Raw genomic sequence first — 14,297 nt, 5'->3', positions numbered from 1 at the left:
TTGCAGTTATGTTCAATATTTGTCCTACAATCTCACCTCAGCTGCTTCTTAATGACAAGAGAAAACACGTCTTTTTCCTCTGATATTGTTTTAGCAGACACTGTAACCTTTAAATACCTATAGCTGTTTTTAATCCAAATAAAATCAAGGCTAATGCTTCATTACCGGGTATTTTTACATAATGATCCTCATGCTGCTGCTGTTAATTTTTTTATTAACGCAATTACCGGGCTCTTATTGGACGGGGTCAGAGAGGTCTAATTACCCTGCGTCATGCCGGTAAATAGTTGGAGGTGTCTCTGAGCAGGTGGCCCCGGAGGTAAGAGGGAGACATGGGGCATACCGAGGCGGGCAATTACTGGATGAATTTCACTTTAATAAATGTTGAGCTACATTTGGAAATTCAGATAACAGAGCTTTCTGCCTAATGGGTGCTGCACTGAGGCCACTTGAGCAAGAAAATGATCTGAAAGAGGGTTTAATTAACACAAGCTACATGATCCAGGGAGCGCGTGACAGAATGTGAAAAGTGAGGGGGAGAGAGAGAGAGAGAGAGCACACAGCACAGGGATAATATGAAAATTAGTGAGGAGGAGGGTGGGATGGGAAGAGGGGGGCCGGGGGGCCAACTTCTATTTCACAGGTTGAAAGTCTAGAATTTGCTCCTGTTTTTGCACATTATTACACATGCAGGCGGTGTCTGTGTGTGTGTGTGTGTGTGTGTGGGGGGGCTGCATCAATAGTAGTGGGAGAAATAAAAGGAATGCAATAATGAGAAAATACTCCATTACAAAGTTAAGTATCAACTTATGCTTAAAGCATCAAAGTAATTAAGGACTCCTTTGACAGATGATGATTTCTAATTTTCACCAAATGTGGCGAAGGGGTGTAGTGTGGGCCTGGGAAGGATCTACAAATTTTGGGGCAGATTTGTCATCATCAACTGATGGCAACAGGAAATTACGTGGGTTTATTTTTTTTGTACCTTTTGATGCACTCCTCCCGGTAGAATGACCAGATCTATTTCAAATTTGTTCAGAAACAACTTAAGAACTCGGTAGTGGGTTGCTGTGATGACTGGGAGTTTTCACTAAATGGTGTTGTCAAGGCGAGGCAACTTATTTTCATGTTTATACCATAAAACACAAATTTCTACCACATAAAAGTATTTCTTCAGCCTTACCGTGTGACACTGCTTGCAGCATGCAGAAATTGTAAAACGTTGAATCCTGCCCGAACAAGACGCAGCTTTTTAAGGAAAAAAAAAATGAAAAAAAGGTGTATTCCTCACAATTAAAATGCACCATACCGTATGTTTTTTTTTTTCAGTTTCACCAAGTAATTTCTGTATTATGTGTAAAAAGCAGTCAAGCAAAAGTGTGAAGTACTTCCATACAACTCAGTGCTTCAGTAAGTTACTTTCCGTCACTGTGGATACATCACGAGGATCTGATGGGTTTGTATGAATCATTATTCAGACACTGACGCAGTGATGCACGAGGGCAGCAGCAGCAATGCAGATCACCATCTCTAGTTGACTAAATTTTGAACTGAGACAAATGAACACCTGAAACCTCTGCACCTCTACAGCTTGACGATAAACTCAGTTTACATGCTGTGAATGTCTGAGTTGTGCCATTTTGGAATAGAGCAAGTAGTGACAATACATAGATACAGATGATTACTTCAGTTAAAATTTTGTTTTATTATTAATAGATGCGGTATTCATAAGTGAATGCATGCAACGTTACAGACACACGCAAACCTGCACTCAGAAAAACATAACAAAACCAGACCTAAATGATGGGTGCCACCTCGAAGCCTCTCATAGGGTTGATTATTACTTCCCTGCATTAAATAAAAACACGTACAGCTGCTTTGTCTGATTTATAATCTGGCTGTGCAGGAGGACGACATCATATTCTTAATCCAGCCTCGCACAAATATCTCCTGTAGACCTGGACTGAGGTCTGGTGATGTTGACCATTTCAGTGACTTCTGCTCTTTGTTGAGTTAGTTGCAGTTGTTTTGGTGCTCTCTCTTATTTATTTATTCATTTAAGTTCGTTTCAAAGCTGAGAAATTCTGCAAATGACATATTGCTGCTGTGAAATGTTTAAAACTTTAATTAGGGATGAGGATATCAGATTAGAAGTATCAGGATCTGGGTGCTGATAGTGGCGTTATTCACATCGTACACAGTTCAGATGAATGCATTGCTCAGGAATGCATTTGCCCTCTTTAATAAGTGTTTTGTGGTTTACTGCAGCCTCATGATATAGTTTTAAAGATCATGCCAACAAAAAGAATAATTATAACTTGTATAAGAAAAAGGAATTTGAATCAGTATTGGTGAGGCATGCACAATATCAGTATGATCGGTATCAGGTTTGTCATTTTTAAAATATATCTGTAGCCGATCACTGATGTTAATACAGCACACTAAATCAAGATGAGTCTGTTGATTTGTGCTCATTGTTGTGATTTATCGTGAACACTTGATGATAAACATTTTGATACATGGGCTTTTCCAAATATAATTTTTTTCCTCCAAAGGAACCTCCAAATGTTTGTATGTTTTGTATTTTGAACAAAATGTTAATATCATATAAACTTCATTTTATGCAGATAATGTCAGTGTTGGCACGTATGGGCTATAGGCTAAATTGGTGGTAATATTGCATATTCACTTGGTGTCAGTATTAGCAACTGTTTATCCGAATGGACAAAAAATGTGGATCAGTGCATCGCTGCTTGAAATGAAACTTCCAGTTCCCGATATGCAACACTTTTAAGAGGTTCCTACTGTTGACCTGTAGTTTCTGCACACCTCAGCCTCCCCCCCCCCCAATAAAATCATCAGTGTTACACAGTAAGTACTCTCTAGTATTTATAGCTGCTACTCAGATGACATATTGCTGAAACCAGGAGGATTGCATATGTACATGAGGTAAATTCCCAGGTATAATCACATGTTTTCAACACACACAATTCGCCTGTTACACCTGCAAGCTGTGTATCACTGAGAGGACTCGCTGTTGTCATGTTTAATGTTTTTTAGTGTTTGTTGCTGTGAAGCGCCTCCATATAGGACTGTGTTGTATATAGAGGATGTGCGGTTTTTGTTTTTGTTTAAACAGTGTATATGTGTGGTTTTGTGCATGTAAGGTCCTCATGGTTTTACACACCGTGGTCTCCCTCCACTCTCCACTGCAGCTAAAAGCCCCGAAACAGAACGGTAATTGCCCAATTAGGGCCCTCGCTCTGTGGGCCGCAGAGCACTATGCGCCTCCACATGCTCACAGAGTCAGATAATTGAGCTGAAAGCAAATGAACGGATGGCAGACAAACAAGCTACTAGAAAATAATTACTTGGAGTGTTTCTTTTCAGTACCTGTACAGCGAATTTCATTATTGTCAATAGCCTCTAAAGCTGCTCGAAACGGTGGTATTTGTCATTTTCATAGAGACTTGATAATGACATTAATTTGTCTTAATGGGTTGGTTCTATTGTTAAAAATAGTAAAATGAGCAGAAATTGTCTTTCCTCAGCAGGTAGAGAGGACTTCACCACACTCCCGTCAGGCACGAGGAGATAATTTGGTGTGCTTGTCAAATTTCCAATAATTTGTTATATGGAACATGAGTAATGCTAATACCATTAATGTCCATTTTCCTCTAAATTCATTACTGCCCTTTTTCCCTTTTATGTTTTAATGCCTATGCCATTTTTCTATGTTTCAAGAGGTTATATCAGGACTGATCAGAAACATGCACAGTTTTGTCTTATCACACATACACATATGCATCACATAAAAAGGATCTGTAAGATGTGTATTCCTGCACTTCTAGATGGTTAGAAAGCTGTAAGTAACTGGCAGGATATCGTCTTAGACTGAAATAGTTTGTTGAAAATCATAGATCTTAATTAGTGGTATCCCCCCAAGAGATCCCAATTATTTTCTATTTATTTTTCACTTTCAAAATTCTACAGCTCATTGAATTAAAACGTCTCTAATTACTGCTTATTTAACTCTTTCTTCATCTAATATTTCAGCTCTGTATGTACAACATAGATTTCAAGCTTCTTACTTTTAAGCTCATAGAGAAAATAGAAGATAATCATTGCAGATAAAATGTTTTTGAATAAATTTACACTGAGCTGACAATTATGACGCTATAAAAAAAATGTAATTACCAAAGAGGATTTTTTTTTCTGAAAAAGCTGAATGCTTATAATCTGAAAAAATATTTACAAAAAAATAGGATTTGTTATTGAAATAACACTGATTAAAAGTCTCATTAAAGATCAACTAAATATATTGATATTTTTGAAGAGAGTAAAATAATGGAAATCATTCCAGTTGGTGTGTAAAATCATTAAACTTTGTAAATTTTAAAAATATTCTAGGTGCATTAAAAATGCATAAACAATACAGTGCTGCGGAAATACGGTGGAAAACAATGGTCCAACATTTATCTATGTCCTATTTTATCTCTATAACAAATATTTTAAAAGGTGAAACGCATTATATGATTATTCCTAACGCCCGGTCACCACAAAACGCTGAAAACGTTTTAAATGAATGACAGAAGTGTTCAAATTGCGTTGCAGCCGGAGACAGAAGAGGCGACTGCTGGAAGGTGATTTCTCCTCTCATTCCTCCACCGTCCCTCCGGCTGCAGCACCGTGTTGTGTTGTGAAGTGGAGCAGCAACACAACCAACACAAAACAACTGTGAGTAAGTCGAGCAGGTCACATTTCTGTTTCCTTTCAACAAACAGAATTAAAGACCTCCTGAACTCCTGCTGGGACAATGAACTGGAACACAAATGTTTTTTCAGGATTTATGCTGGTTTGTAAAGAAAATGAGACCTTCATGATTTTATCAAGGAAAATTAAACGATTTCAGATCTAAGAGAACTATTTTGGTGTGAAGAAATTCTAAGATTGTGAATATTAATGTTTGCAACAATCTTGTTCTTCTTTTAGTTTCACATTACTGGACGCATTTCAAACAGCTTTTAATAAATGGCTGTAATAGATCTAAATTGTGAGGAACTTTGAAATTAAATTCTTTCACATTTATATTTGACACAGAGGTGAACCAGCCTGCAGAGGGCGCCTGTAAAAATGACATGACTTATTAATGAAATGCTGTTTATTAGAAGGATGGGAATATAATGCAGGCTCAACAAAGGTGAATAAGAAGGTTAAATCCTACTCCAGTAAAAAGTTGCACTCATGGCTATTACATAACTTTGGACTTAAAATATCACACTTTGATAAAGCTTTATTGATGTCGCAGTGAGAAACTCCAGAAGAAAGTTGTTTGAAATTATAATTACTTAAAACAATATATTCCCCACCTATGAGGAAATGAAATAGCCAGTTTTACAACTCATAGTGCTGTGATCAAAGTGAATTTAATATTCTTTAAAATAGATATTTTGTGTTATTAAAATCCTTCCCAAATAATAGCAATCTGGGTGGGTACTTAACACTTGAAGGGTAAAAGATAGTTGTAAAAGACAGATAAGCAATGTGAACATGATGCCACGTGTCTTCTGTCATAGAAATGTCAGTCCTGCATTTCTAACTCTGCTCACCTGCAGTCATACCAGTGACTTTTCCAATTCAATGTATTTCCTGATTTCCGTCCAGAATCCTGTTTTTGTCAGGCTGTATCATCATCCTCTTGTGTGGGTGTGGTTTGTCCCAGGGGGGGGCAGCAGGAGCACAAGCATTCACCTGATGGCTCTTTCTTATTTGCTCTTGAACGTTCCTTTCCTGGTGTGTTATTTTGTTCCTGTGGTTGCTCCTGGAGTGTGTTTTCAATGTTGATGTAGTTTAAAGCTGCGATCAATTCAGTATCAAAGCGGATAACATCAGGGTAGACTTCACCTGTAGCTGCTCCAGTTTCAGCAGATGCTACAGAAGAGTCCGAGTACTGATGATGACTGCAGTTTCATATGAACTTATGATTAGAGATGTTGAATTCTTTTGATTCTTGCAGATGACAAAACATTCAAATCACCATCATGTCACAGTGATGTAAGATGCTAACATCAGATTCTTTCCTCATGCCCGGATACCAGTTAATAAAACCTAACACAATTCACAAAGATGTTATTTATTGTAATTAGTTTAGAATTTCCCTGTTGCAAAACAACAAACACACACCAATGTTCCCAAAGGCTGTGAAGAAAATGCGTTCACACTGCAGAGTGATTAAAAACCATTTTGTATATTAGAGGAGGTTGAGCAAAATTTAAATCTATCACAGTATTTCAGGGTATTTTTGGCAGAAACAATACATTAAAACACTGTCTTCTTCTCACTAAATCAAAGCAGCATGCAGTCTTGAAAGCTAAAACCATTAATCCTGACCATCCTCACCAGTTACTGTGGCTAAAAAATTTAAAGGAGAATTTCATTCACAGCTCTACATTGCTCTGAAAATATGTGGATACGTGTAGGATTCATAAACCAACCCCAGGATAAACTCATTGAAATCTTAGAAGAATACATTTCCTCTTCTTGTGCAAACATTTAAATCGTGCAAATGTATTTCTAGTATCACAATACTGTCGATAGGAAAAACTGCGTGACGCATTTTTTTTGTGTTGTTAGAGTGACCTCTTGAACAACTCTGAAAATCATCGTATCTGTGATGTATAATTTGAAGTTCCTATACCTCTAATATACAGACATAAATATTGTTGACATTTTTGTGTGTCCGTACATAACACGGAGAGTAAAAGTGTGTTAATACTCATCTAAGTGATACTTGTGTCTGCGTATGACTCTTTTTAGATTGTGTAAAATTTCATAAAGTACTGTAAGTGGTGGAGGATCGTTGTTTGACTTAATGACTGAGCTGGTGATTCATTCGCTAGGCCTGACTCCTGTTTGGAACTTCTTATGTAACACCATGTTGAATAATACTTTTTAAATAGAGACACTCTTGCTTTGCACAAGGCCACTGATGGGAAATGATGTCTGAGTGTGTGTGTGTGTGTGTGTGTGTGTGTTTCTCTTGGGAAGATACACTGACAGAAAACAAGATAAATAATAGGAATAAAGGATATGAAACGAATGCTAAACATTTTGCATGCAATGATTTTTTTATAAAGTTAATGCAATGAATAAATGTATGATAAAACAAGTATTACACAAGGTCATAATATATAAAACCACATGCAAAATGTTGAAGTACGGCAACAAACTCATGGGAAATGTTCAAATGATTGTGAGGGAAAGCTGTGGAACTAACTCATGTGTTGCATTTTTATCCTGATTATTATGATGCATTTTGTAGTTGGGACTGTGTGACTTATGCTAATAAGGTGGGGAGTTAAAAAGGAAAAAAGAGAACGTAAACCCAAACTGTCACACTCATGACCAACGCTGGGTAACAACACATAAAATGCCTCAGTACTATAAAGTATCTAAAGATGTCTCACCTTTCAATAGCAGCTTTCAGTACCTGAGGAGTAAATCTCTTTATCGTTGTGTTATGATTTAATCTTTTGAGGTCAATATGCTGCAACATAAAACTAAAAAAGTGAAACAGAGAAATGAAGTTAAAACATATTCTAGTAGAAGTTATGTGTTTAGGTTAGGACAGTTTTGAGGGTGTTCAAATAAGTAGCTAAAAACTTTAAAAAGATTTGTAGTATAATGCTATTTTCATTCTTTTCAAGTGGATTTTAAACAGTATTGGAAAAAAAAAAAAGGTATCGTTCAGGAACCGGCACCAGAATCAAAGTACTAAGTATTAAAAATGAGGGCTGGGTATCAAAAGACATGAGATGGATTAGCAGTTTATATTACTACAAATGTACAGAAATAAATAGAGGCTAGAAATGTCTCCAAGGTATTCAGACAGGACATTATACATATATAATACATATATAATTAAACATCCATCAATTCTTGGCAGAACCGTGATAAGATATGATGATTTTGTATCATAATTCAACACAGTTTTGAGGCCCCTAGCAAGCCTTTAACTGGACGTGGTCACCTGGAAATCTAAGCGGTACCAGCTGAATGTAGCATCCTCATGCTCAGCTCTTCCTGCTCACCAGCGAAATGCTAAAATGTCACGGTGAACAAAATCATTCAAGGCATGTGGGAGATGTTACAGTTTGTGTAAAAAGTCAAGTGATAAAATAAATAATCAAAAGAAAATGGCTGCCATGCCAATTGAAAGCTTCAGATAACTTCTCCAATGAATCGTCCGATCTTGTTGAACACTACAACTGAAATGTGGTTAAATATACAGTATAGCATCATGTGAAACACTTTTATAAGTGCTTTATTGTTTTGATTAATTTTCTGTATATTATTATTATTTGGCACCAGCTGTCTAACATTATATCAGCATTATGCCCCCCCCCCCCCAAAAGAAAAAAAAAAGCGGGTAATAAACAGCCACCAAACAAGATTAAGCAAGTATTTAAATTAAATTTAAAGGACATGCCGGGTGTCTCATTTGAATAATTCATTGATGGTGTATCTCCACCTGCTTCTGCTTCTGTGCCAGTGTCTGAATTTGTGTGACTGAGGGGCTGAATGGTGATGTGTGACACACTCCTGATGAAAAATAACAGCGGCCCTCAGATCTGCACAACGGCTGATGAAGAATCACTGACTTTTATTGGTGCCGAATAAAAGGATGTGATGAAAGAGTCAAAGGCTGAGGGAGAGAAAGAGGGATTCAGAGGGAGGGGCGGAGGAGTGCAAAACAAGGCCCCATCCATCACATGAGTTGAGAAGACACATTCCAGTGCCCTTAGCAAGAGGATACATTCACTCAAAGTCACAATAGAGGAGGAATCTGGGAGAAGCTGGGAGGGGCACCCATCAATACACAACCTCACCCTTGGGCTCTCTGTGCGCACAAACTGAAAGACCCTTCCAGTCCAATTCAGTTCCCTCTATAGGCATGACAAATGTACATTTTGCTGCTGATGAATGCGTTTTTACTCAAAACAAAACAAAAAAAAAAACAGACAAAACAACAAATCATGGCATGGATGCTAACAGTTAAAATTTTAAACTCCCCTTCTCTACCTCCCTTCCTCGATCCCCCTCCCTCCCGCTTTCTGTCTGTTTGTCTGTCTGTCTCATTAATCAGAGTTGGAGAAATTTGAGCTGGGGTTGCAGGATATCTCTGTCTGGCCGAGTTAGTGGGGATTTTAGGGTGGAGGGAGCAGGTGATGGCTTTCTGGAGTGCACTCATTTACACTCCTCCCTTTCTCTCGCTGAGCAGCGTGAAGAGGTGGGAGAGATGAGGGGCCGCCTCCTCTCACTCCTGTTAGCTGCACCTGCCAGGGGTGAGAGGATCAATTGTGAACTCTGACCTGGTACCTTTCACAGTGCACAATTATTACACATATAATATATACATCATATGTTAATGATGCAATGTAATGTGTACATTTGTGTGACATTCATACTGTTGCTTTGCAGCGTTAATGGAGTCGGACCAGATTACAAACAGACAGACCACCCAGAGAGGGTAGCCTAAATGGGCAAAAACACAAATTTCAACTCAAGCTTCAATAAGTTGTATATCACATATTTGCCATCATTATATGAAAACGGGGCAAAAAGAAAGATATAGGGCAGTTTTTATCTCATGTCTCTAATAAAAGCTGCCCTATATCTTTCTTTTTGCCCCTCCCCTAATCCCAGTCTCCATGAAATAATGGAACCAATATTGACGGATAAAATATTGGAGTTATGGTGCCACTGCTGGACCATCAACCTGCTGTAACATACTAACAACCATCACAGTTTGCATAAATTGCTTTATAATTCATTTTAATTGAATGCAATTATGTATATTTTCTGCTCTTTTAATAAGGGGAATAGTTTGGTGTAATTCAGGCGATCCGATCTTGTTTTTCCTCTGATAATACAGTTGCCTGGCGTCCACTTAGAGTATAGTACAGTCATTAAATCAGTCCAGGGTTTATGCAGGACAATGGATTAGCTTCAGAAAAAAATGCCTGCAATCCAAATTGCTCCTTGATGGGGTTGTTTGCAATAATAAAGTTGATGAACATGTAAACTGCATCCACACTGATGTGAAAATGATTCCAGTCACTTAAAGAAGCCTCGATCAGTCCTGATAACTGGGACGGGAGCGTGACATCCCTACCGATGTGATCACTCCATATACGACACACAAATGAAGACTTTAAACTCAAGAATCTGACTTTACTCCGGCGTGGACAAGAACAACACAAGCTGTTGCCATCCTCATCATTTGTAAGCTGCTAAATTTGTTACTTGACTGTTTGACTCCGCATCAATGGCCGTGTGTGCCATTTTCCTTCATTATAAAAGTGTCCCATTATTTATTCATTTATTTTTTTGGTACCATGTGTGCAGACGGACTGTCATAGTGCTTTTGGCTGCCAACTCATTTTGTCAGTGAACTGTGTACAAATGGGTATTATTCAGAGTCCTGAGATCCATTTTGGGTTTTGTCAGGACGTGGAGTAGTGTGAAAGTCGGTGTCAGCGGACCCCTGGCCTAGACCAGCTGAAAGCCAGTGTGTTAGTTTCTATGGTAATGGGAAAAAAGTAACTACCTCCCAGCAGCGTCCCGCCGCGTGTCGCCTCCTCAATAGAGAGCATCTGCAGAAAACTGGGGGACCCTGTGAGATGGGCAGTGACCCGTCATCCCACCGACTCTCGCATACGTGGTCATATATGGACATTGAATTAGCCTAAACCTCTTTTTCACACTGCTTACGTCATAACTCTTGAGAGAAAGTTGAGAGCCAGCCATATATTCCCAGTTGTGTCAAAAGCAGAGTGTGAGACGGAGTAAAAAGCCATCACAGAGGTCATTAGGATGGAGGGGAGGGTAAAATGCAACTGCAAAGTGGGGGTTTAAAAAAAAATCAAACAAAAGCTCACTCCAAATCACAATGCTGGCAATAGAAATTTGAGAAGAAAAGGGGATATTGGCTTATGAAATTCGTACAGGGGGTCTGTTCTTACTCATGCAAATATCTCAAAATGTCTCATTCATTGCATTGAAAGTGTTGCTCTCACCAAGGAAACACAATTTAATATTTGTAAATGAAGCCTTTCTCAACAAAAACAAAAAAAAGTAGCAAAAGTTTTCTTCTCTTGGTTTTTTTTTTTTAAGTGCCAGCATTTAAAACATTCAAAACCTACGCCAAACATTGAATGGTTTTATCCTAAAAAAGTGAAAACCCTCCCAAAACAATAGTGACTTCTGAAAGGAAGCTAATGTGACATGAATGGAGAGGAAATGGGACAAACCGCAGGAGGTCATTAATGAGAAAACCATAAACTTTAAAGAGTCACAGTGGTTTTGAGTTTCTGCTCCCTTTAAGACTTGGAGCTGTTGTTCCTGAAGCTCGTCTGGGTTCTGGCTCTGAGCATGAGGTCATCTTAAGCTGCGGAGCTGGAAATGAGTAAGTAATGGTTACAGGAGTGGTTTCTAGGAGCGTTTATCTCCCCTCCCCTCCTTCCTCCTCTAGCTCTCTGACCTCCCTCCTCCCTAACTCTTACCCCCCTTGGCGGTTTCCCATGAGCCTCCAATTGACTCAATTAAGTGAACAAACAAATGCCATATGCTTTAAGATGTTTGTTCTCACAAAACAACTCGGCAGCTGTATCAAGGACACATATCGGAGCGCTGCTTTTGCAAAAAGAAACCCTCTGTACTTTATTCTGTATTTTTGGAGGTTGAAGAAAGTACACTGGAAATAGCCGAACATCAAAAAATGAAAACGGAGAAGAAAGTGACAATGAAGGAAAAGGAAAAGTGAATGAGGGGAGGGATGGAGGGGAGGATCAGAAAAAGTAAAGTGAAAAGGAGGGAGGAGTAGGGAGCCAGCATCAAAAGTTGTTCTGCGCCGTAATTCTGCTTTGTTTTCACCACAATGAAGTCTCCTACATGTTGGTCTACAGCATGACATTCAGCGGAGAGAAATAAGGCAAACAGAACATCGCAAAAGACGCTTTGCATTCTTTCGCTTTTGTACTTGGGGGACTGTTCATGGAAGCGCAAGAGGACACAAAACAGCCAACAAAGGAGGCAGTGTGGATGAAGGCACTATCACTGCCATCCCCAGCACTTTGAACAACTTGTCAGCGCCGACACTGAAGCAACTGCATTCTGTCACATTTGTGTACAGACCCCTTGAAAGGGCTTGCTGACCTGCCCATATCCCTTTATTAGGGTTCAAATGGCAAGAAGCGCTCATTGTGTCTGGGAGAGTTCATTAAATTCATTGGTTTGACCTGTTATTTCTAAGCCAAAAGTCTGCTGATTTGGAAAAATGTGAGTCAGCCATACGTAATAGCCTACTGACCTTCACTGGGTAACAAACCCCTTTGAAGAGCGTTTCAAGGCTTTTCTATGAATAGGGTCAAAGGGAAAGTTTGAGACATATCTATAGCAGAACCAATGGATTTACATCAAAAGGGAATTTGAAATAATCCAAAGATATTTACACCTCTCATGGCACTGTGGGGTTTTTCTAACAATATCTGTTAAAAATTTAGACCCTAAACTTTTTCAGAAACCAATAGTTCGTAAGGTAGTATGGCGGACGTTAGATGGTAAAAGATATTGGCTCATACTATTCGTCATCAGGAAAACGTAGACGAGCATTTTAGTTCCCATAACGTCTTCACATTTAGATGTAAATTGGCTCATTAGGACGGCGAGACTGTCAGGTTTGCATCTATTTCTCATTTATTCTTGTCACACAAAAAAAAAAAAGACAGACCAGGCTCCACAGCATCCTGCTCAAGAATTCACTTGTTTTTAAAATGGTTTGCTTTTTTTACCTTTAAAAAAAAAAAGGGGGGGGGGTGCTTCTCTTGAACTTGTATCTGCAGCGTGATGATACAAATGTTTGCAGAAGAATCCCAATATTACCAGACCAGTGACTTAGAAATGTTGAAGTTTCTACAGAGCCCCAGAACGGACATGAAGAAAGAAAAAAAAAAAAAAATATGGGAAAACATGGGGAATTTTTGTCATTTTTCATGCAGCGTGAAAAGTTACCAGTGACCCAGTATGTATACTGGGTCATGAAGGACAACTTGATTTTTTTTTTTTTTTCTTAGTGAATGTGAAATAGAATTGATGGCAGGTGACTAAAAGTATGTACTCTCTTCAAATGGATGCCCTTTCCCATAAAAAAAAAAATAAAAATTTGTTCTATGGTGTTAAACCGCAAAAAATATTTTTCACAAAACCACATCTGAGAGCACAGGTAGTGGACAGTGGCACTGTGCATTTCACCAATTTATTTCGGACCTCACACGAATCATGCCAGCATTTTCATAAATTTTTTTTTCAGTCGTTCTCAGGTTTTGTTGAGCTCTGCGCGTTTGAAAACATAAATCTGGATATGATCATTTCCAAGTTAAAAAATAGCAACTTCATTTCAGTGTAAGGTAGAGCCAAAATGTATGTAATGTCTTTTTTTTTTTTTTAACCTTGTACATTTTTCGCTGCGTCACCTTTTCAAAATAAAATAGTCATACGAACGTGATGTTGGCAGTAAGTTGGAGTAGCTCACTTGTTCATACACTGACTGGCCTCTTTATCAGGTGCGTCTGTTCAGCTTCCTGTTATAGCAAATAGCTAATCAGCTGAGAACAGAAGGCTGAGACTACAGGGGGCTCACCAAAACTGGAATAAGGTAACAAATGTTGGCTGGTCTGATCGGTTTCTGCTGCTGTGTAGTCGATGCTCAGTATTTGGTTTAAAGATTGTGAAAGCATGAGTCTGTCTGACCTCATGTCAACGGTTCAGGCTATGCGTGAGCCTGTAATGTGGCACCATTTGAGCATTTCTTAGGGAATCTGTTATGGGTGTGTGTGTGTGTGTTTGTGTGTGTGTGTGTCTTGAATGACGTCAAGTACGGCAAGTATATTACTGGAGATCCAGGAGGAGGAGCTGCTCTCCGTCTAAAAGTCATGTATTCTGTTTACGCCAGGTGGTGTTGGTGAAGTGGCAGTGCGAGTTTTGTTTTGTCTTCACATCGTGGGCAGGGACTAAGGGGCTGAATATTACAGCATATTTTCCAACAGCAACCACATATTAAAACCAGCATCATCAAACTCTGACAAGTCTTCAGCAAGAAGAACATGAGCTAAAAATGACAGTGTTGCATTTTTATGTACTCCTCTTTGTGGGTCAAACAGATCCGTCTCAAGTTTGGTCCAAAATGTCTTCACAAACTGGTGTTGCGGTTTTCATCTCATGGTAGTGCCGTGGTAAAC

General features: G+C 38.8%; 1 protein-coding gene across 2 annotated transcripts in view; it reads left to right on the top strand.

Moving 5' to 3' along the window:
• The window catches only part of gsx1 (GS homeobox 1), a 33,370-nt gene that overhangs the window by 12,725 nt on the left and 6,348 nt on the right, over positions 1 to 14,297 (top strand). Inside the window, exon 4 of one of the 2 annotated variants that reach the window (XR_015119503.1) lies at positions 4,615 to 6,515. Coding sequence is in view for 1 of the 2 variants with exons in the window: in XM_086226805.1 (XP_086082931.1) it covers positions 4,615 to 4,737 (123 nt within the window). In the remaining variant the exon portion in view is untranslated. Of the gene's footprint in view, positions 1 to 4,614; positions 6,516 to 14,297 lie in introns of those variants that run through there. The other variant, XM_086226805.1, reaches the window with a different exon arrangement.

Source organism: Aulostomus chinensis, chromosome 15 (genome assembly GCF_037954235.1).
Source record: "Aulostomus chinensis isolate RoL2024-O1b breed Wild chromosome 15, RoL_Achi_v1.0, whole genome shotgun sequence".
NCBI classification, from domain to species: Eukaryota; Metazoa; Chordata; class Actinopteri; order Syngnathiformes; family Aulostomidae; genus Aulostomus; species Aulostomus chinensis.
This window is presented reverse-complemented; position numbering and strand designations above follow the sequence as displayed.